The 22560-nt window shown below is 42.5% G+C and overlaps 9 protein-coding genes across 9 annotated transcripts; 5 read left to right on the top strand and 4 right to left on the bottom strand.

Annotated features, from left to right (window-relative positions):
- Positions 1 to 1027: 1027 nt before the first annotated feature.
- On the top strand, positions 1028 to 2334 carry BDB00DRAFT_881529 (NADP-dependent oxidoreductase domain-containing protein; the record flags this gene model as incomplete). The annotated part of the gene is made up of 4 exons (XM_053128085.1): positions 1028 to 1042; positions 1131 to 1257; positions 1346 to 1653; positions 1765 to 2334. 4 exons carry the CDS (start codon positions 1028 to 1030, stop codon positions 2332 to 2334), a joined length of 1020 nt encoding a protein of 339 aa, XP_052983829.1.
- A 212-nt stretch (positions 2335 to 2546) lies between these two features.
- BDB00DRAFT_868160 (uncharacterized protein) lies at positions 2547 to 3232 on the bottom strand (the record flags this gene model as incomplete). Its single annotated transcript, XM_053126437.1, has 4 exons — positions 2547 to 2648; positions 2743 to 2806; positions 2877 to 2995; positions 3101 to 3232. 4 exons carry the CDS (start codon positions 3230 to 3232, stop codon positions 2547 to 2549), a joined length of 417 nt encoding a protein of 138 aa, XP_052983828.1.
- Positions 3233 to 5755: 2523 nt separating this feature from the next.
- BDB00DRAFT_580860 (uncharacterized protein) lies at positions 5756 to 8122 on the top strand. The gene is made up of 9 exons (XM_053117933.1): positions 5756 to 5902; positions 6015 to 6119; positions 6203 to 6412; positions 6505 to 6657; positions 6737 to 6922; positions 7016 to 7333; positions 7421 to 7607; positions 7721 to 7815; positions 7921 to 8122. The coding sequence occupies exons 1-9, from the start codon at positions 5821 to 5823 to the stop codon at positions 7959 to 7961; spliced, it is 1377 nt and encodes a 458-aa protein (XP_052983827.1). The 5' UTR covers positions 5756 to 5820; the 3' UTR covers positions 7962 to 8122.
- Positions 8123 to 10395: 2273 nt separating this feature from the next.
- Positions 10396 to 11193, bottom strand: BDB00DRAFT_580613 (uncharacterized protein). The gene is made up of 5 exons (XM_053117932.1): position 11193; positions 10844 to 11034; positions 10654 to 10768; positions 10552 to 10628; positions 10396 to 10454 (listed from the first exon to the last, which is right to left on the bottom strand). Exons 2-5 carry the CDS (start codon positions 10933 to 10935, stop codon positions 10439 to 10441), a joined length of 300 nt encoding a protein of 99 aa, XP_052983826.1. The 5' UTR covers positions 10936 to 11034; position 11193; the 3' UTR covers positions 10396 to 10438.
- Positions 11194 to 14414: 3221 nt separating this feature from the next.
- Positions 14415 to 15380, top strand: BDB00DRAFT_803108 (uncharacterized protein). Its single transcript, XM_053121992.1, is given in 3 exon segments — positions 14415 to 14637; positions 14655 to 15029; positions 15120 to 15380. 2 exon segments carry the CDS (start codon positions 14788 to 14790, stop codon positions 15250 to 15252), a joined length of 375 nt encoding a protein of 124 aa, XP_052983825.1. The 5' UTR covers positions 14415 to 14637; positions 14655 to 14787; the 3' UTR covers positions 15253 to 15380.
- Positions 15381 to 15725: 345 nt separating this feature from the next.
- BDB00DRAFT_784499 (uncharacterized protein) lies at positions 15726 to 18880 on the bottom strand (the record flags this gene model as incomplete). Its single annotated transcript, XM_053120467.1, has 5 exons — positions 15726 to 15743; positions 16028 to 16840; positions 18245 to 18566; positions 18642 to 18710; positions 18786 to 18880. 5 exons carry the CDS (start codon positions 18878 to 18880, stop codon positions 15726 to 15728), a joined length of 1317 nt encoding a protein of 438 aa, XP_052983824.1.
- A 194-nt stretch (positions 18881 to 19074) lies between these two features.
- Positions 19075 to 19983, top strand: BDB00DRAFT_803099 (uncharacterized protein). Its single transcript, XM_053121991.1, has one exon. The coding sequence runs from the start codon at positions 19136 to 19138 to the stop codon at positions 19904 to 19906; it is 771 nt and encodes a 256-aa protein (XP_052983823.1). The 5' UTR covers positions 19075 to 19135; the 3' UTR covers positions 19907 to 19983.
- A 207-nt stretch (positions 19984 to 20190) lies between these two features.
- On the top strand, positions 20191 to 21135 carry BDB00DRAFT_580441 (uncharacterized protein). Its single transcript, XM_053117931.1, has 2 exons — positions 20191 to 20898; positions 20974 to 21135. The coding sequence occupies exons 1-2, from the start codon at positions 20235 to 20237 to the stop codon at positions 21057 to 21059; spliced, it is 750 nt and encodes a 249-aa protein (XP_052983822.1). The 5' UTR covers positions 20191 to 20234; the 3' UTR covers positions 21060 to 21135.
- An 897-nt stretch (positions 21136 to 22032) lies between these two features.
- On the bottom strand, positions 22033 to 22317 carry BDB00DRAFT_803091 (uncharacterized protein). Its single transcript, XM_053121990.1, has one exon. It carries the CDS (start codon positions 22309 to 22311, stop codon positions 22132 to 22134), a length of 180 nt encoding a protein of 59 aa, XP_052983821.1. The 5' UTR covers positions 22312 to 22317; the 3' UTR covers positions 22033 to 22131.
- Between the last annotated feature and the right edge of the window lie 243 nt (positions 22318 to 22560).

Here is a 22560-nt window from a genome sequence, read left to right as displayed (position 1 = left end):
CAACACCCTTTTTCCCAACGCGACAACAGATCTTTCCAGAAGTAGTCTTACGTGTCTTTCCTTTTTGCTGCTGCTGCTGCTGCTGCTGCTGTTGTTGTTGTTGTTGTTTATGCCGTTGGGCAACAGTAGTTGGGAGCATTGTCTTTGATGTCGCTTCTGCTTCACAAAGACGAAACTCTCTGAGCGCTTCCTGGACGCTTATATGACGGTACACTTGCTCAAACCAGTGTTTGTCATGTGCTGGATGCCGATCTAGGCCATACAATACGTGTCTCAAAGACACATATCTCCATCCATCGTTTTGTCTGCCTTTGATGTATTGAACAAGTCTTGGTGCACTGATCGGGAATGCCTTGGAATCTCCCCAACGATTGAACGCGTACCGCTCGTACATTCTTTGATTGCGAATTGCAGTAGGAGTCGTTTTCTTTGTGGACATGGCTTTATTTCATGGCTGGAGTATATTGTCAAAAAAAAGTAAATGTGGACCGAAAAGAACGGGGGGAGGCGCGCGCACTAGAAATGAGAGATAGGGGCAAAAGAGAGAGAGAGAAAATGTGATCTGTGGGCAAAGTGGCAAACGTTAGCCGGCTCAAATGCTAGACTATCCAGGAAAAGCAGCCTTGATTGTCTCAAAAGCCCTGAGTGTGTGAAGGAGGCAGCCTGAATAAGCTCTCTGCTCTAACAAGAAATGGTAATCAGATCATGCAGGCTCCATTTGTCAATAGCGAATGCATACAATGTAGAATAGTGCTGAAACAAGAAATAAAGATGGTACACTGATGATAAGCACTAACGATGGGATATGATGATGATGATGAGATTATCATCAACATTGCCTCAAAAACACGAAAAAACATATAAAAGAGACGAAGATGAACAAAGAGGATATTGCTATTCTAATCAACCATAAAAAAGGTCTCATCATCCTCATGCTCGGACACATTATTCACTTTATTCGCACGCTTTTAAGCTATAAAAGCCCGGCGGGGACTTCTGGTATTCAGGTAAGCTTTTTGATCCCAAAATGTCCACTTCTCAGGTTCGAGATTAGTTTTATAAACGTCATGCTCATTCCCATTCTTTTTTCTTTTTCTAATATATACCTTTTGGCGTGTGTGTATAAATAGCAAACTGTTTGTCAAACGGATTTCCGTCCTTCAGAATTAGGTTTTGGCGCTGGCGCTCTTTCAGGCACCTATGACAAGATCGAGTCTCACTGGCCCGTCGAGGCATGTCGCGAAGCATTGCGAGGAGGTAAATTACTAAATCTTATCAGTTCAATTGTATGTGAAGAACGGAAATAAGAAAGAATCTCCATGTGCTTACTTACGAGACCTTGTAGGCATCAATGTATTCGATACCTCTCCATACTATGGTGCCAGTGAGTTTGTGCTGGGCGATGCACTTGAAGCTGTCAGAGACGAGTTTCCACGTTCAACGTACTATATCCAAACCAAAGTGGGCCGCTATGGCGTAACTACCAAGGACTTTGACTACCGTGCCGAGCGTATCCTGGACAGCGTCAAGGAAAGCATGCGTCGGTTGCGCACGGATTATTTGGATCTCGTGCTTTGCCACGATGTCGAGTTTGTTGATTTCCAGGATGTTGTGGGACCAGGTGGAGCTCTGGAAGCTCTTTTCAAACTAAAGGTATATTCAAGCTTATTGCAATCACAGAGGCACAGGGAATAACTGGGGATGTTTGAGACCACAGTATATTAAAACACCAAGTTCTCGTATATCTACTCTAATATGAATTAGGCTGAAGGCAAAATCAAGTATGTTGGCTGCTCTGCATATCCATTACCCGTGTTGCTCAAGATTGCCGAACACCAAGCAGCCAAGGGTCAGCCTTTGGACGTGATCTTGTCCTACTGCCACTACACGCTCCAAAACACAAAATTGGCCGAATATACCCCTAAATTCCGAGCTGCTGGTGTCCGCTATGTTGCCAATGCTTCGCCGCTAGGCATGGCCTTGTTCCGTGATGCCGGCCCACCCCAGTGGCACCCTGCCCATGCCGAACTCCGTAATGCTGCAAAGCAGAGTGCAGAATACGCCAAAGAAAACGGTTTGAATATCTCCGAGCTCGCTTCCATGTTTGCGTTCACTGGCCGCGATATCTTCCAGCTCAACACGACGTATATTGGATTGGAAAACAAGGAGGATGTGCAGAAGGCTTTGGCTGCTTGGAAACGCGTCAAGGACCGTGAACAGGATCTGGAGAAGCCCACGGAAACGGAAACAAAGGTTTTGGATAAGGTGCGCGAGTTGTTGGCTACATACAAGGATTATTCGTGGCAGAGCCCCACTCCTCGAGAATTAGCATAATCTTCCTTTCTTCCTTTCCTTTCTCACTCACTCACTCAGATCAACGCACACGGTACATTTCCCTTCTTCTTGTTATTGCTATTACTTTATATAAATACATTCTACAGTTGTGGTGGAAAGGCTAGATTCAAAACTTACACGGTATTATTTTGTATGATAGGCGAAAAACATATGTGTGGAGGTGTGAGAGAGATCTAATTGAGAGATGGATATCATGCCTCACGTGAGGGGGATTTTGGACGTCTACTTTTCCTTGTCGGCATGAGTTTTTTGCTTTCGTAAGGTTTTCTAAAGAGGCCATCCTCTGATGATGACTATATACACACACGCACACACGGATATATATTTTTAAGCCGCATAGAACAAAAAGGAATGTATCATCACTTATGCATCATACTGGCACTATACCTTGTCTGCCTCGTTGCCACTGCTACTGAGGAATGAAGACGATCGTGACAAAGTACCAGGCCCGCTATAGCTTTGATTTCACTTTAGCAAAACCATTACATGTACAACACAGCACTCTATTTTTTTTCTCCTACTCTTTCTTGCTTAGCGGTTCGTCGTCGGCCGTAGACACTGTTGATGATGTACACCCTTTCTGGTCATCGCTATGACTGGTCGTTGTTCTACTTTGATTTTCTTCTTCGTCTTCAACGTCCTATGTGCAATAAAAATGTGTAAGTCTCCTATATAGAAAGACTGTCTCTCTCTCTCTCTCTCTCTCTCTTTGTAAACGTGCTGCACTATTAAAAGTACTCCTTACCAACTCACCAGCCCACGGCGAATGGTCAAATACGCCGTGGAACTGCGCTGAATAAATAACAATGTCTTCACCACGCGCTATGCGGTGTCGAACCAATTTGATGGCTTCTGCGTATTTCTCTTCAAATTTCATTGAGAGGTGGATTAAATAATTGCGCTGTCAAGTGTTAAAAGTGAAGAGAAAACCGAGAGTGTAGCAATAAAGAGCTTAGCGGCCTCCCCGATCTGGCTGCAGAAGAATTACTAAATGCTGGGCTGCTGAAACTGAAACCGTGATTGTCTAAATATTGTCAAGAAGACCTTTGAGATTAGAAAATAGAGATCGACCAACTGTTTTGTTTTTCAGGAAAAAAAAGTCGATATTTTTGAACGTTACTATTTAGCTGGATACGCGCTTGATAACAGGAAAATTGATGTGAAGTGAAACAACTGCGCTTGTAATACAAACAATGCACATTTTTTGTCGAGCAGCTGTAGTTCAAAAACCCCTCGCATATCATATACATTTCGTACAATGTGTAAGCTAGCGCTATTCGTTTGGTCTATTATCTCAAGCTATTTTTAGCTACTAGGCCTAGAGTTACGGTTCATTGCATTGTAAGTGGGTTCAATCGCTTAGAAAAACAGCACCGTTGTGTCGCTGTCGAAGAAATCGTTTGCTTCTATCATATGTGGATAAAATTATACAAAAGCTAGTCAAGCATCACCATACGTTTATCCCTTTTGAGCAAATCATCCACAAATCGCTCTCAATAGCATTGATATGTACGGGGTACCAATGGATCGTCAAGTTATTTATGTATTTCTGCCACTGCTCGGAGGATATATTGAATCTAGTCAGTAACTCATGGCACAAAGCTTCTGTGAGTTTTCGCAAATTGCTGTATCCGTTGTAAGCGTTGTAAGCGTTGTAATTGTAAGCGTTTTAAACGTTGTATCCGTTGTAAGCGTTGTAAGCGTTGTAAGCGTTTTAAACATTGTATCCCTTGTAAGCGTTGTAAGCGTTGTAAGCGTTGTAAGCGTTGTAAGCGTTTTAAACATTGTATCCGTTATCCGTTGTAAGTGTTGTAGGCGTTGTATCCGTTGTAAGCGTTGTAAGCGTTGTATCCGTTGTAAGCGTTGTAAGCGTTGTATCCGTTGTATCCGTTGTATCGGTCAGAGCGAAAAATCATGGCCTTCAGGAGGAGCTTGACTACCTCACCTCAAGTCAATGTGGTCTATAGAACCTTTCACATCGTCACACTTTCGAATATAACTGACTTATTTCCTTATTGACTGTGTCAAAAACACAACACAGTTAATAAGGAAATCCCGGGTAAGTGTGATTCACTATGTATTATTTGCATGCACTCATTATATACACTAGTAGTCAGCTGTTGTACATTGCAGCTATAAAGGACATGCTAGAATACAGCAAGCAGCCACAGAAATCGACGAACAATCACACTAAATGCAAAAAAAGAGAGAGATTTGGGCTAATTTTGCTAATTGTATTTGTTTCATTATTTTGCCGCCTTTTTCAGTCAATCAGTTCTTTCGCTTCATAAAGACTGTAAGCTCTTTAGACCTAACAGCTTATATGTTCAGGAGCAAAAATAAAAAAGACGAGCCTTTTCTTCATCAACAATAAGCGAGCACACGATTCGGATTTGATGAGTTTCCTATAAACAGTTATCTACATGGCATACGATGTTTCGTTTCGTTCCTATGTTTTTTTTCTGGGAGCAGGAAGCAGAATCCAAAACTGTTATCGCAGTTTATCTTTGTGTGTGTGTGAGTTTTGTTAGCAACACTGCTAATAATTAATAATTGAATCTCTGTTGGACCAAACTACAAGTTTAAGAAAGACGTGGTGATTTGGCTTATTAGCGAGTCAGTCCTTCTGTTGCATTGGGGTAGAATTGGTATCACTATTCAATCAATGCTTGATCGGTACGTATAAAGCTGATTACTGTACTGTAATTTAGGGTTGAAGTCTTTGTAGGTTTTTTTTATACACTTTATTACATACCACAGACAAACTGACAACAGGTCAAAGCAGCTACACTGACTTGTAACAAGCAATCCGGTGCTGTGATCTGCTTGCTGTCATCTCAATAAGTAAATGTGACATCTGCCTATAAACTCCTGATAGGCATATCAGATAGATCTAGGGCAACAGGGCCTTTTGTTGCACTTGCCATACACAACCAAGCGACTGAAATGCAAAGCGCCTTGATAACATTTTCTCTTTTCGTCCGTCTTTTATATTTATTGCACTTAGTATTAACATCCAGATCACAACGCTTCCCTTCTTCTTTCACAGCACTGCCTTTTCTATTTCTAATTCTATAACAGCTCATAATATTAATAGGAAATAGAAAGGAGTGTGCCAAACATATCAGGAAAGCTATTCAAATATTATTACCAGGTCACAACTTAGCATCACTCTCCTTCTTTACAGTAGTAGATTCCTGTATGATATAACTTTTAGACACACTTTTCTCATTCTAAGTTATAGTGCTTCCTGTAGTAATGTATAAATGTGTACTACTTGTTTTGTCTATATAGCAATGCTGGTCTATTTTTCTCTAAGTAAAAGGAGCCTCAACTCCATTTTTTCCGCAGTAGCATCATGCACCAGTATATTAAACTCCGGTGCGCAGTCGCACTTATTTCACCTGAACTTGCACCTTGAGCTGTTACCTACTCTTCTTCCATTCTCCACCGAGTGAAGCTGTAATGTGGAATATTGAGCAAAACACTTTAACAGATCTTGAGCTCGACGCCCACGACCCATCATTCAACGCGATCTTGGATGCAGGTATTATTATTTTCAACCAGTGATTACGCAATACATGCACATAATTACGCGTCTTGTAAGAACGCTAGACAATGCAACAGTAGTTGATATTCTTTAACCATTCCATTTTCAGACCAAAGTGTCGTAACAACTGTGGACAGTACTCAATTTCCTACTCCAGAACGAACCGAATCAACAAGTGTTGAGACCACTCATGCAGTTGAACTCACTACGCCGGGTAAGAATCAAAGTACTTGGTTAAATCGAACAGTAAAGTAACTGCAGAACTCAATGCTTATCTCACTGTGTATATTATGGTAGACGCACCATTGTTCTCGTCCTCGGTTGGAGATGCTTCTGCCTCTTCTACTGCTGCCGCTGAGGCCCAAACAGAAGAAGAGCCAACAGCAACAGCAGCAACAACGGATTATGTTGGCCGGAAGCGCGCTCGCCAGGCCGGAGTTCCGGGACATACAGACGACTCTTATGAGAATGGCGCCAATACGGGCCAGTCAGAAAACCAGAGCACAGGCAAGTCAGAGCATCGATATTGTGAAATATTTTCTGCAACCACGGTGTAAACACACACTAACATTTACTACATCTCTTTTTGTGATCCTTAGCGTGTTTATTGGAGGGAAAAAACCCAAAACGAATGGAAACAGAAGAATTAGCGACATTTTATTCAAATCAGCAAGGGCAAAACCAACTAGCAGCTCAAGAGACAGCGGGTGCACCTGTGGTGAAAGAAGAACACACCGAGAATGCTTGTGAACGTAAGTCTAGAAGGGGGTCATTTGTGTCGAAAAGATAAAGTTATTATGTGATGCTTATCCTGATATAATACTACCACAGGCAAATCTTTCGTCGAGTCACCACCAGCGTCACAAGAAACACACCCCACTGCAATCGATACCTCAGAAACTCAACCAAGTGCGCAACGGACACTAAACGAACAACCATCAACATCAGCATCGCTGCCACTAGTCAGAAAGCGTGCTCGAGAGAATGACAGTGGCGTAACTGAACAACCAAACACAGGTAATGCTAGACAACAAATGGCTTCTAACTCTTGAAACACTCATTAATGTGGATGCGTACTAACAAGAGCATCCCCTTTGTGGCTATCACTAGAGTTGCCACCGGAGCAGTCGTCGCCAAAGCGTACGAAAACAAATGAAGTTGCAGCATCATCTTTGACGCACCAAGAACAACAGCAGCAGCAACAACAACAACAACAACCGCAAACAGCAGCGTCTTCCGCTTTATCGTCAAGACACCAAGGAGGTCAGCAGCAACCAATACCACAACAGCAAAGTCGAGCCTCTGTAGGACCTTCATCACAACTTCAGGAGCAACAAAATCAAACCTCTACAGGATCATCAAGACATCAAGAACAACAGCAGCGGCAAGAGCTACAAGCGCAAGCGCCGGTCCGGGTTCCCGAAGGAGGTAAGACTAAAGCATTTCGGTGATAATTGAGTACTTTATTTTATGTGATCGTTTGCTTATTACAGATTGATCTATATATGCTTATAGTAGAAGGTGACCTGCTTTGCCCCTACAGAGGCTGCAATAGAAGCTATAGCAATGCTCAGGAAAGAAGATTCTTCAGCCACCTCAAGAAAAGACATGGTGCCGTTATTCCGCGTATTCACCACCGCAATGAAGAACAATTTGAGAAAATTTACAAGAATCGATTCGGAACAGAGCTGAACTTCCAACGGTACCATTATAATACTAACTTGGTGTCTCTCTGTGTGTGTGTGTGCTATTTTGATAGCGACAAAGGCCTCTGACAGTATACATCTTTGTATATTATCATTGATGCAAACGTAGATACGCAGGTGTACCAAGAACTTTATTGGATGAAGGAGACCCAATCACAGTAGAAACAGTTCCCATTCCCAGAGCACGTGCAGGTCGTCGCGCAGGTATATAACATTTACATACCACTGTAGCTCTTGCTTCAATTGAGGAACCCGCTATACTAACCGCTAATCTCCGTGCGTTTCTTTGTACCTCCATATGACATCTAGTACGAGGCGACAATACTATTAGTGTAACTTTTTCTTTTTAGTCCTCTGTAAAAAAAATCCATCTCATCATAAGCGAACCGACAACAGCTTCAAGTAGTTAACATAGGCTTAAAAAGCATCTGGTGAGTGTTTGATAATTACACAGGACTTAAATGTAGCAGATCTCTAAGAATAGCTATCATATAAACGATGACTATACTGTAGCTGTTATATCTCCCTTTTCCTATTTCTTCTATTCGTACATAATATACATTTGCTTCAAAAAATAAATAGCTGAATGCTGCAATTAGCAAACTTTATACAGCTGCCTACTTTTTCTTTTTTCTTTAAAAAGATAACCCAATGAATTGTATACCTAGTGCTCAAGACAGCATGTAGTGCAAATCAAAGCAATACAGAGTTGAAGAGAAATTAGCGATCATACATACTAAATCTTTGCTCGTGATAGGCGTTCGATCATTTCTGGTGACTTGCTGCGGGACAGCATCACTTATTGAACTAAGTTGATATGATTCATCCGCAACAAATGATCAGATAAGACCTTAATGTGAGGGGATGTACAATCATAATTGTAAAACCTTACGGGTACGTCCACTATGATATCCGTATGATCAAGCAAAAATAATACATGTCTTAGAGGAAAAAAAGCAGATATGTCAAAGACACGTTCACTACAAATAGTAGGCATCGTTTTTCGATGGCTTGCTAACATATTCACTTTAACAACGATGACAAAAGGGCTTGAGTTACAGTTGCCATGATCGATCTATCATTGACTAATCTCTGCAGGCTATGTTATCATATGCCGGGTGAGTCAAGGTATGCTTGGAGATGTTCTGCTGAATTGGTGTCACCAAAGGTGTCGGCAAAGATACTTGCATCAAGTTAGGAAAGGGTAGTAGCATGGCTGCCATCGGGTTAATAATTTTGACGTCCATCATTGATATGTCTGGAACAGGAAGATCAACATCACTGATTTGCCCTTATACAGACAATCTATCACAAAGCTACGCCCGGTTTCGCAATTTGCAATGTTACCGACAAAGATTCTGTCACCTTTTCGTAAGACACAGCAGCAAAACATGGTATATCCATGCGTTATCCCTTGCAGGTCTTAAACTATACATATCCAACACCTGTATCTTCTCATCCAGCTAAACTAAAGCAGATACTCAGTCTTCTCACTCACAACCTTTTTCCTGTGCCATACACAGGGTTTTTACCCCGTCATAACCCCCTCAGTCCTGTCTCGAGCAAAATGTCCCCCCCAGACGCAGTGTTCAAAGAGACGTTAAATAAAATCAAAACTTTTGAACGTATATCACTATAAAGCTCTCAGTTGTGCCATCTGCTCTTAGCATGCCATGTACATACAGTTTAATTACGGCGACTTCAAAACATTAGCTGTGACCTGACAAGATGTTGTCAGTGTGCCTTACTTTCGGGATGATAAAGATAAGCGGGCTATGGCAAATGGCCCTTCTCTACGGTTGGAGTTTAAAATGCTCAAATACGTATGGGATCACAAAGAGAAAGAAATGTGGACTCGGTGGCGTATGCACTGACGAGAAGATGATGGTTAATCGTGCAAGAAGTGGATTGAAGTATATACAGGTCACACAAGAGGCGGAGGTACTACTAGCCAGGGTTGGTTCAGGGGAGGTGTGTTTTGATAACAAACACATAGTGAAAGCTATATAAGCTACGCACGGGGTGTTGTAACAGCATGTGAGGTAAAGTAACGATGGCAACGGTTGCTATGTTGTAATAAGATTTACGTTGCTTGGATCATGATATATCCGTTTCTATAGTTTATCCGTGCGAGTATAGTGGTACCTGCAAAGGGTGCGGAGCTTAGTCCCAAGGTGAAACCTGGGTGTAATGCAGACGAGGCATGAACTGGGAGACTTAGAGATACTCGGTGTAGGTGTAAACCTCTTTTCTCTCTTTTTGATATCCCATGCAAAAAAAGCAGAAAGGCTTAGGCAGTGCGCCGTGGTTGTGTCGTTGTTTCAATAATTTGGCAGTCAAGTAAAGGTTCTTCCGTCACAACAACACGACCACTCTTGTCTTCTTTTCCAACAAGAACCGTGGTGGCAACAAAACTGGGCGTGTAAGTAGAGCAATGCGCTAACGAGTTACTCCAATCCTTTCCTCACTCGCTCTTTTAAAAAAGTTCTTTTTCTTAACATATTCCATTCGTAATTAGCTTTCCTTATGAACCCTTGTCGGCGAATATGCTTTTGACACACGCGGTGTACTATGGGACCTTTACAGTGTAAGTTTTTCCTCCTACTTTAAAACACCTTTCAAATTTCAATGATCTCCAACTTGTTTTTTTTTTCCAATGCGTCACCAACGTTTCTTTTAATCGTTGTCGTTGATTTTGCGTGTGTAGTAGTAGTAGTAGCGGCGGCGGACGGATATGCGTGACGACTACAGGGTAACTATTCTTTTTCTGTACTTCTTCAACTAGGGTAGCATTCTTCTGGTATTTACGTCTTAATAACTTGATTTTCTACGTGCCTTCGTTGCTGTAGTTGTTAAGATTTATCAGGATTGGTTCGCGGATTGGGCGATGCCTAACCTTTTTCTCTTTTGTCGGAAGGCCTGAAAGAAATTTTGGTTTACCTTGCGAGTGGAAGAGCGAAAGCATGGTAAGTTCGATTGCGCATGCACCTCTCCAGTAAATCGTGACCTGCGCCCACCTCTTGATCCTGTACTCCCTGTGACCGCTTGCTGAGTCCTGGAAATGACTCGATAAACTGACCACCGGCCGCGCATAGACGTTAGGTTCGGGGCACGGGTCGGCAACACGTAGAGACTATGCAGTGGAGCGCGGCCACAACTAAACGCGATGACTGTCAGGGTCATGCCGCCGTAGCAGGCAGCCATACGGGATTGGGCAGTATGGTGAGGTCACGTACACGGATAAGAGGAGGCGTCACAGAGAACGGTTAGTGGCAAAATATACACAAGAAAACGTCTGAAGAGCGAGCGAGGGGATAATTGCATCTATGATAGGTTCTGGAGCCCAGACGAAAGTGGAGGTTCGCCCAGACGAAAGTGGAGGTTCTCCCAGCAATGGGAGGGTAGGGTAGGGGCCGCGACGATCTGTTCTGGAAATACGTGGTGAGTGATTGATTCAATTGTTGTTTGCTTTTACTATATACTCCAAGTATGGCTTTCTCTAACTTCTTTCTTTGATAGTCCTTTCGCTTGTCTGCAAATAATGCTTGTACCAACTATATATTGACGGGATGTTCTATTACCTGATGATATATTCATACAAAATAAAAGACCAAGAGTCATCCTCGTATCATAATGATGTCTTTAAGTTAATTTTCTAAATCGTCTCAATGAAAGTGTATACTTATACTAGCCACGCGAACACGATATCCTGCCGCCAGCACACGACATCGTCTCTCTGAAGGAGTCGTAAGAATTCTTTGCCAAGTACGACATGTCTTCTTCTCCTACATGGATTAGGATTAAGGAAGTAGATGTCGTTGGGTGAAGCGTACACTATATACAACATATAGGTAATTTCATCACGCAGCAATATTATGAGCCATAAAAATTATGTACATCAATGGAAAATAAAACAGACGACCACTTCCATGGTGTGATCACTACGAAAAGGCTTTACGGAAGGCAGATGGGAGGGTAGTTTGCATTTGGAGTGTTGTGTCGAATATGATAAATAACACATATCATATCCTTTGAGCCGTCATTAAAGATTGCTGTGATTTCCCTTATATCCTCACATGTGCGGACATCTCCTCATCCAGACAGATCTTGATGCTACACGGATTAGCTATGCTCAGGAAGAAGCTGTCATAATATAGATCATGTAATTCACATTAGCTACTATCTGAGACGTTTACTCGGATGAGCTCAATGAATATGTTCAATGCACATGCTGGTGAGTACTTTTGTTATCATGATAACCCGGTTTTAGATCCCATCGGGTCTCGTTGACTTATTCTGTCTCTTTTGTTTGTTTGATGTTACACTCACCATATCGCGTTCACAAATCTTAACTGCTGAGCAATTGTTTAGACCTACGCAATGTCTATTTCGAGTATATAGAAAACATGGACTTTATAGCGCCGGATTGACCAAGGCGGACATACACACGAGAAAAAACTTGGGATACATACACTGTGCTATGGAAAACAAATTTCAGCAATCTGTTTGACAAGCACGTTTTCCTCGGGGCTGAATCGTGCTTGTCGTACACACGATTTTACAGCACCAGTACTTTGCGAATGCAGTCATCAGCAGTTTGTGATGCTTCAACGGACTCATAAATCTTGGAAACGTATCAGTGTTTTGACCACCATCATCTCCATCACAACAACAACAACAACCAGCAGCAGCAGCAGCGCAGCAACGCTGGTGAGCAAGAACAGGATTAGAAAGAGCGAGCAACAATAACACCCGCATCTCATACAGTAGAGCTCGCACAACATAGTGCTGAGCCTTTCGACGTGGATGTCTGATAGCAGAGGGTTTCGGCGGTTCGTCGAATGATTTTCTTTTTCTTTTTAAATGTCTTATCTTATGGTCGACGGAAGAGTATTGCGCTGTTTGCTGTAATGGAGAGATCATCAACAGGGTTGAGCAGCCCGCAGCGGCACTGTAACCTGACAACAGCTCAAAGCTAAGATTCCCGATTTTTGTGTGAAATTCAAAGAGGTGTGAGAATTGACGGATCCTGCATTTAAGTAAACCGTCAACTCCTATGTATTAAGTACATAAAAATAAGCACTGGCTATGGTGTGCTTGCATATCGGTAGAATACCTTCGCCACAGATTTTATTATACTATAAAAGAGAATACAGAGCGCAAACACATGTATAAATACACTGTGGTAAAACACATCATTACACTACCTAAATCATCATCGGAATAAGGTACTCGGCTAAAAATCAAGCAAAAGCATACACAGCAATTACCATGGCAATAAGCTAAGCACTGTCGCATAGAGACAATCCAACCGAGTTGTGTAAAGCACGTAAACATTATATTCGGATGATCCAGCATATGTAAGGCTATTATAACCCGATATGGACTGACGCGATATGATGCATAGACGTATGTCATTTGTGATCTCTTAATCTCTTATACGATTATTTACCAAGAAAAGGGAGCCGATGATGCACTCAGAACGGAAGTTTTGTCACCACAAGTTATATTGACGAATTCAAATCAGAAGAAAGGATATCTTATCACCAGCATGACTGAGCGTGTATTGGATTGGGTTGGAGTAAATGTGTGCTGAACGCCGTAGCCAGCGTCTTCTCATACGAGTATATGCCCACGGCAATCAGCGATTGCCGATCGTCCAAGCCCGCAATGATGGATGTGGGCAGCTTTAAACAAATTGTCAAATTATAGACCAGCATGGCTGTTTTCGGTTAATCAAGGGGTTGAAAGGGGCGTGGCGAGCGAAACAAACCATTAAACTGGTTCTCTCAGCTTAGAACAGCTTGCCTTAAGCGCCGTTGTTGCTGGAGTCCATACCCTCCCAACAAATTCTTTCCTTTCGATTATTTCGCGAGCAGAACTACGCGACCACAGAAATGTAAAAAAAAGAAAGGTGCAAAGTGCATTCCAAAGTGTGATAAAGCGCGTTGTGATCGTGTTACTGTCGTCTGTCATTGTTCCCCGCTTTGTTTAGCACGGAGCTGTGGGTGGGCAAAAAAAAATAAGGAACTTGTCGTGCACATAAAAAAAAGGCGAAGCAAAAGCGGTAAAACGTTTATAAGAAGAGTGCGAGAAGAGAAAGATTTGTTTATTGTGTTTATCATTTTCTTATTTGTGTGTAATAAATAATAAGTAATAATAATAAAAAGCTCGTTCTAATTATCCCAACATATACCGTTGGCATCACATGCACCCGAAGGTGCACGATCGGCCGGAGTATATGACCACATTCCCACTGATACATTGCAAAAGATTTCCTATGACCGGACCACTGAATCCGGCCAATCCTCAGAATCCTCTTGACAATCCCCAGCACAAGCAATGACCCGATCATGGCACCACACAGTGAATCTGTACTACAGATCAAAGCTGTACCAAAACGAACTGAAGAGAAGAGAAAAAAGAAAGGCGAAATTGCTCGCTTTATATATAGGCAGCCAGGGGGACCACGGGAAAAAGGCTGAGACCAGGACCGACAGAGGCAAGACCAGGACCAAGGGAAGAGCCAGAGCGAGGGGAAGACCAGAACCAAGGGAAGAGCCAAGAGAAAGACCAGGAGGATCCAAGGGAGTGAAGGGAAAAGAAAAGTGAAGGAAAGAAAGAGTGAAGAGAAAAAGGGAATGGCCTGAAAAATGTGGGCGTATTTACATTTTTTGAACTCAAACCCCTGTCTTAAAAAAACACGTCACCTGACTTGTGATTCGTCATTCAAAATCATGTGAGAAAGCAAAGGGTAGGGAAGAAAAAAACATGTGCAGAAGAGACATGGTCAAGCGGTCAAGCGGTCAAGCGGTCAAGAAGAAGGCGTGTGTGATTTGCGTGTATTATTGTCCTACGAAGGTTTCCACCGGTATCATGCAGGGCGTGTCCCGACAACGTCGCCGCTTGTTTTCCAATAGGAAGGTACGTACGTGCACCCCGCCAAGCCAGAAGGTGCACATAGGTTTCAGCAACACATCCCTGAGGAAAAGTAAAAGACAAGTGCCAGGAATGGTTGAAATTGTGAGAAATATTTTATCAACAGAGATTAGTGGTACTGTGACAAGATGCTTACATAAGAAGAAGCCACATTACTTTCGTGCCGAACTGAAAAGACTGTCGCCTTTTTGTATACGAAAAGAAGCGTTCGAACTAAAGGATAGTTGCTTTGATGCAATGACTTTTAAAAGAATGATGCGCACTGTTATCATACCTTCCTCTTTCTCTGTGATTATGTCGTCACTGAGGTCTGGGAGCAGTTGTAACAGCCACATCAAGGTACATGCTCTACGTATGTGCTTAGTATGGATTATAATTCATATGTACAGTCCAAAGCGTTGCCAAGCGGTCTTTTACAACAACTGGGCAAAGCAAACCGCCACCACGGTTGGATTAACTCTATCGCCTCGTCTCAATCACTAATAATACACAAAGTACGCGTAAATTAGCAGACAACTAACCAAGATTCAATATGCTCACGACACTTTACGACGGCTCTACGACATTACGTTTCGCAATGAATTGTACTTTCTCAAGTCAAGCAGCAACAACAGCAGCATCAGAGAAGATGACAATGTCAAGTTTAAAAGAGATTACGCGATGGAAGTGCGTCAAACAACTTTCTGGGCAAAGCAGCTTTGAGTGCCGCGGCGAAGTTCTACTCTCCATGCTGCAAAACCGAATAACCACGCCACCACATCGCACCATGGTTAATCCAACAACGGCCGAGACTTTCTACAATGGCTCACTTATCCCATCAGGAAGCTGGATACGACATTCAGCACATACTTACTCCAAACCAAAAATGATGTATATTTCGCCAACACCTTGCGCGAATATATCGTTATCATCCGAAGCTATTGTTCACCGGCCCAATATCGACGCGGTACAAATCCAAAAGTAATCTCGTATTCAACATAAGCAACATTGACGGTAGACACTGTACCGAGACCCTTTGATCCCTGGCTTGAGCTTGGCGCTAACCAAGACTAGTACACCTTGGAAAAAAATTATTAAGGTTTTATCCAATTATCCAAAAATTATCAAGGATTTATTTGATTATCCAAACATTATTAAGGAATTATCCAACTTTGCAAAAATTTATTCAAGATTATTCACGTTTCTAATAATTTCTTGATAAACGATTTTATCAATCACTCAAACATGATGCATTAATATTCAGTAATATGTGTTTTATAGTCAAACAAGCATTTTATTTTTTTTAACGAGGTATAAAATCCAAGTTATAATCAAAAGGTAGCTCTTTTTTTGTATGACTGTTGTTTTGAGACCAATATACGTATTCTCTTGTGTCAAAGCCTTTAGCTTTGCCCACAAATCCTACAATGCTTTCGATGTCTACTACAACATGTTTCGATCCTCCGTTATCAGTCTTGTATGGCCATGGTCCACTTACCTTGACAGTTTTGTATATCTTCACGAACGCCAGCAGCTTTTCACAGTACTCTCCACGTACAATGCAGCCGTGTTTAAAGAAGTACTTGATATCTCCAACATATTGTCTTTTGGCTGGATTTACCTTTGCTTTGCTGATTCTCCTGTCGATATCCACGTCGATATGCAGTCTGACAAACGATTCGCGCACACTGCCTCCGTATGTATTCTTGTTCATTTGCAGCCGAGTCCCAGTCTCTACAACTTCATCAACGTCGATATTGATACCAGTGTAAGATTCGTTGTGCCACGCCCAGAAATGGCGCAGTTGGTTCTTGCAGTGCAACTCTTGTATCGACTGCTCCGCAAAAGGACCCCAAATCTCCGGGCTGTCACGATCATCCGAGATTGAAATGACGTCCATCCTCGACTTCTTATTTATAACATTGACCGCATGGTTAGGACGCTCCTCATCTTCATCATTTTCGTCGTCGTCGTCATTGTTGTCGTCGTCGCGCTCCAGTCGCTTACGTCTTCGTACAGCGGACAGATCCACCAGCACATTGCCTGAGTTCACGCCTGCATTGATCTTTGATCGTATGCGACGCTTAATTTCACCGATTGCGCGTTCCATATTGAAAGCAGCTAAATAGGGTAGAGGTCCATTCCGTTCGATCGTTGTATGCAAATGGCTGAGATAATGTTGGTTAATGGTGAAAACAGCCGCGCTCATATTTTGGGCCTCGACTTGAGTATCCAGCCATTTGGCCCAAACCTTGACAGCATCTTTGAGAGAAATGATCTGGTTCTTGTTGATCTCTCGACTGAAAGCATACTTGTAGATTGTCGCAAAGCTGGTAAGTGCTTCCCGCGTGCTTGGATCGTCGTAAAATTCAAGTAAAGTTGTAGGCACAAAATAGAGCGCGAAATGGATCCAATCTACAGCTCGGTAAAATCCACTCTGGAAAGCTATATCACTGCAATCTCCAGCGAAGGATGGTGGTGTCAGGCCTCGCGAAGCAGCGATTCGACTTCCGAGTAGCTCTTGATCAGCACGCTTCAAGTAGAGCGGATTGCCATCCTTGCCGTAGTCACCTGAGATCATCTTCCACAATTGCTTACTACAGCCGAGGCCAAGGTTATGCATAATATCGATTGGGAAGAAAGTTGCTCCGTGAAACGTCGGTAAATCAGCAAAAGGACTTGCCTTGCTCTGACCCATGCGTGAATCTGAAGATCGATACGTCGCTGATTTTCGAATAACCGGTTTCAAGCGTGTATAAGCTCTTTGTCTGCTGGTATTGTTGTTGTTGTTGTTGCTGTTGTTCTCGCTGCCACCACTTCCTCGTCTATTCTTCTTTACAGCGGGATAGGTCATTCTGCCCTCTTGATAAACACCACGAATTGTGCAAAAACGACATCCGTGATAATGGTTATGGCTTGCATGTCCTGCCATCTTGGCCACTGCAGGAATGTCACCACCGACAAAAAGTAGATGCGCTGTGATATTGATATGCTCGGTATCCGTTTTGACAATCATTCCTTCCTTGCACAGCTCACGAAGCTCTTGAAGCGCCGGATCCAGGAAACTGAACATATCTTCCGGATTTTTGGGTCCCGGGATGATGCACACTTGCAGCATGTTCTTGTCTTCTGTTCGTTTCTCTGGAGGCAAATTCAGGATAACGAGATGGACGATTGTCATGGAATGCTTGCCGCGTCTGGCTTTCTGGAAGCCGTCGGTGTAAAGAGCCAAAGCTATATCCATGTCTCCTTCGAATAATTTTGTTTTCGTCTTTATATCTTTGTACACAGCACCGTCGAAAATATCAATCATGACATCGTCGGATGATTGGCGGTTTGATCTGTATCTGAGCATTTCACGCGTAGCTATGTCGCTGACAAAGAGGGCGAGTTGTTCTTTTAGCGGTAGCTGCTGCATCTTTTTCGTCGGCGTCTTGCCGTCGTTGCGGTAGCGAGGTGCATGGCAGCCCTCGTATTCGCATTGCAAACTGTCGTCACTGGGAATGTACATTTTGCAGCCATTCGGGCATACATCGTACTCGATTGGCTTGATCGGATACGAATCACGCAATGCTTGCCTTGCTTTGTTGTAACTGTACAACGGCGGCAGAACTCCTTGAGTATACCCATTCAAGCATTTGGTCCATTTCTCATAGAGTTCGCGGGATCCTTGATGCTTCACTGCTGCTGCGTAATTTTTAATGCTCGTTTTAACGTGTTCTTCCTCGCTGTGAAACGTTGGCCGGCGCATGTCGTATATTTTTGCTTTCTTTGACAGCACTCTGCTTTTTGTTGCGCTGGACGTGTCGGTAGTAGAGGACGCATAAGCGACTTCGGTCGTGGGAGAGGACGTGTTCGCTGTTATATCTTCAGAGATATTGATGATGTTACGTGAATCCTGTAAGACTGCAGAAGCCAACGTTTGCTGTTCTTTGGGCTGAGAGTCGCGTATATTCGTAGACGATTCCGGGATCTCATCAATTGAATCCGTAAAGTCCTCGTAGTCAAAGTGTTGATCATCATATGCTTCTTCATTCCTACCGTCCTTAAAAACAAGGAGTATTAAGGAATTGTCTATACTCAAACCATAGCAAAAATATAAGAATGCTTACTTCAACTGCGTTTTGAGATTCTGATCTTTGTACTGCATCAATGGTAGAGACTTGGTCATAAGCAGTGAGCTACCGTAAAAATACAATTGTTTTAGAAGCTCTAAATAGACTTCATTCAGCTAAATAACATGAGCTTCAACTCACTCTTCTTTTGTTAATGCTGCTTGAGAGCATCGCTCCTGGTCGAAGACGATCGATCCTCTTTTGTATGCACTCTTGTTTATGAAGGTCAATGTCATCACGTGTACCACTGATTAGATAGCCGCAAACGCAGGTTTTCTTGTAAACCCTTCCGTGCTGTTGGTTTGACATTCTGAAGAGAGCAAGAGTAAATGCAAAAGGTACCAGGGCAATAGCATAGCCCTTTATGCAGCTGGGTTTAGGAAATAAGCCCTGAAAATTTTTTTTCGCGTTTTCTACCACTGCTCTTTTTCCCGCCCCCTGTCCTTGGTCGCTTGGCCAAGAACAAAGTTACAGTAGCTGATGCCTTTGATATGAATTTGCAAACCCGCACTCTGACTCGCAAACCTAATCATTCGTTCTCACACCGCAACATTACCATCCAATTTTTTCAGCACATTGAGTCACAACTTTTGTCCTATTACCCTTTCTTTAGTCAATTTTATCAAAATCCTCCGAGTACACCTCTTCCTTTCTACTCCTCTATTGAGGCCCTACTAGCCAGTATCACTTTTGCTACCCCCCTAAAATCCTTATCTACTCGACTCTTCCGTCGCACGGTAACCCCACAACTCATTAATAATCCAAATTCTTCCTTTATAGAGCCTCTGGAGAAACGACAATGGAAGCGATTTTGGTTGGAACCCGTGTCTCACACCGCTCGTAATGTCTGGTATCGTGCACTCCATCAAAAAATTTCATGTAAAGCCATCCTACACTATACAATTCCAAGTTCATTCCCCTCTCCCAATTGTGTTTTCTGTTCGGATACTCCCGATACTATCACTCATTTTTTATATGCTTGCCCTATTAAGTGGACTATATGGTACACCATCTGGTGTGACCTTTTCCTTTTTTCTCCTACCTTTTCACAAGTCCATCATGCAATCTTTTCTTTATCCTTCCCCTCCAATCCATCCGCAGTCAGTAGCCACATGATCATTTCATGTATCCTACAGAGTCTGTGGTCTGCTCACTGGCGCTATGTTTTTGATCAAGTGCCCTTCTTACACGACAACATTTGCCGTGATATTCATTTCCTCATCACTTGTACTCGGCCTCTGATATCTTATGAACCGCCTTAACTCTACCTACATGTCTTGCATCTATCTTGTACATAATTATATACAAAAAAAAAAAAAAAAAAAAAAAAAAAAAAAAACACGCATAACATCCACCAAGCATCCGAAGCACACCCACACCTGTTCCAACCATCCGCTCCGTCGCCCTCCGCCACGCTCTTGACCTTCGTCATTCATCGATTCCGCCTCTTCATTGTTTCCGATTTATTCCTTGATCTCTTGTCTATATCTCTTTCGTTCCCGATACGTATAGGCAAATAAAACTTGACCACGGTCACCTACAAAAAAAAAAAAAAAACTGCTCTTTTCGCTTATTTCTCTCGAGTTAATCATGTCCAACGAGCAAAACGTCGCGAACCTACTTTCCAATTTTTTAACCCTGATTATGGAGTTTAAGAAAGAAATGAAGGAAGGTTTTAAGTCTATCGGAACAAAGATCGATGCTTTGCAAGCAGAGCAGAGCAATGCACTTGGTAAGATCAATCTGGAATTCGATGCAGTCAAGGAAAAGTTCAACCAGCAGCTCGAGATCGTGAATTCAGCCAGCATGCTCGAAAAACATCAACAGCAAAATTATCCAAGAGCAGCAAGCGACGATAATCCTTTTGCAAAAAAGACGCTCAAACGCGTTGCAATGGAACCAAGGAAAAGCAACGGCAAAGCTATCACCACTTTCAACTGGCAATATTTCGAAGCGCTTGCTAAGGATGTTTTGACAACGCAGTTAAATCAGCCATGGAAAGACTACTACTTGTCGACATTCAAGAAGAACGTCACCACCTTTGCTGATTCTATCGTTTTCGATTTGCGCAAACGATACACCACACAATCATCGCCTAGCGATACATGGTGTGACGTCCCGAAAAACGTCCAGAGTGAAAGCATGGTGCTACTTGAAGATGTTGTGAATGACGAGTTTCCATTGAAGGCGTGCGTAGAGCATTGGGGAGCTCGTTTGTTAATGGTGCGTGCATTTCAACGTTGCAAAGGAAAAGGTAAGATATTAGCACAACACAAGAAAGAAATTGTTATTGTTGAGTTAGTTAGTTAACATATGATACTCATATTAGGAGTCATTGTCGCTGATCAAGAAATTAACAACATCAGGTATGCTGTGCAACTGAGCAGCTACAATCTTCTTAACATATTTAACTGATTAAGCAATGTGGTTTTTAGTACATCTGAAATACTTCGTGAAATCAATCTTTTCCTTGATAGCAGGTATGATATTCCATTTCATTCTATTTTATTCTTATAACGAGGAGTAAAAACTAATAAATTATACGGTCATATTTTGTTGCCAATTTTTACCACGCTTCGCTCACAGCCCTTCGCATACTGACAATCAACGATCATCGTCTATCGATTTGACCACCACCGATATTTTATCGAATCGAGAGCCAAGCGATGGTTTAGACCTGGAGGAGCACGATGCTCCATTTTCCGATAACGACTTGGACCTGGATGCAGCCCTGTCCAGTGATAGCGATCAAAGCAGCGATGAACAGGATGTACAAGGAGGTGCGCGTGAAGAATCGAATACAGCGGTCAACAAGCTGCCAACACAACAAGTCACAAACAGTAAAGAATCAGCAGCGACAAGCTCTTTGAAACGTCAAGATGGTAAGCTGGTAGCTAAATGATGTTTGCACTGATTTCCAATTTTTATAGTTCCCAGTCAAACAAAACCGAAGTATGGAAGACCACCAAAGCAGGTTGGTATAAGCAACAGCGAGGCCTTAAGCACAAGCACGGATCCAGCAAAGAAAAAGCGTGGACGGCCAGCCAAAAGACAGAGATCATAGGCAGTTGTGTAGCGAATAAATAGATATCAAAGATGTAATGGTAGCGTTTCAATAAACATCATAATTATATGATTCAAATCAGAAAGGATGGCTTTTATTGTTTATCTGGGAACATACATATCTAGAAGCTATTAACAAATTATTCAAATGTTATTCAAAGATTATCCAAAATTATCCAAACTTATCCAAACTTATCTAAAATTGCTGCAATTTGGATAAATGGATAATTGAATAATTCCTGGATAATTCCTGGATAATTATTTCCTAAGGTGGTACACGCCCAATCATTCTGATCATAAGTATTTTTTTATGGTCTGGAGGCAGAACTTATTCCCAACAGAGTGTCCAGAGGAGTGACGGACTATTGGGTGTGAATACATGTATGAGAAAATGAGGAACAGAGAAGTGACGGAAAAGAGAAACCTATTTATATGTGCGGTGATAGATGGCAGTGGCATGAGCAGCTACTGCCTGCGGAATGAAAGGGTGGCCTTCGAATATGAAAAACCAATGTGCTGACCAGATCGCTTGAACGATGGCGATGCATAGAAGAGTGGTTTTGGGTTGGGAGCAAAAGCGACGTGCGAAGACAGCAGTCTTCATCGCATGTGCGATAGCCGGCAGGCGTGGATCGGCACAGTGAAACGGTGCCCGAACCAGCTGATGATAAGTATTGATTAGCTTGCATAACACTATCCGCTATCATCGCCCATCCGCTCGTTTCCACCTGCCACTGCCAGGTGCCTTTTTTTTTTGTGACAAGACATCCATTCTAAGTGCATCATAAGCAGACCTTCTCTTTCTAGATATCGTAAAGGATATCAAGAGATCACTAACGACATACGCCTATGC

The sequence above is a fragment of the Zychaea mexicana genome (assembly GCF_025766255.1).
Source record: "Zychaea mexicana strain RSA 1403 chromosome Unknown BDB00scaffold_8, whole genome shotgun sequence".
Lineage (NCBI taxonomy): Eukaryota > Fungi > Mucoromycota > Mucoromycetes > Mucorales > Lichtheimiaceae > Zychaea > Zychaea mexicana.
The sequence above is the reverse complement of the archived record's forward strand: the minus strand, read 5'-3'. Positions and strand labels throughout refer to the sequence as shown.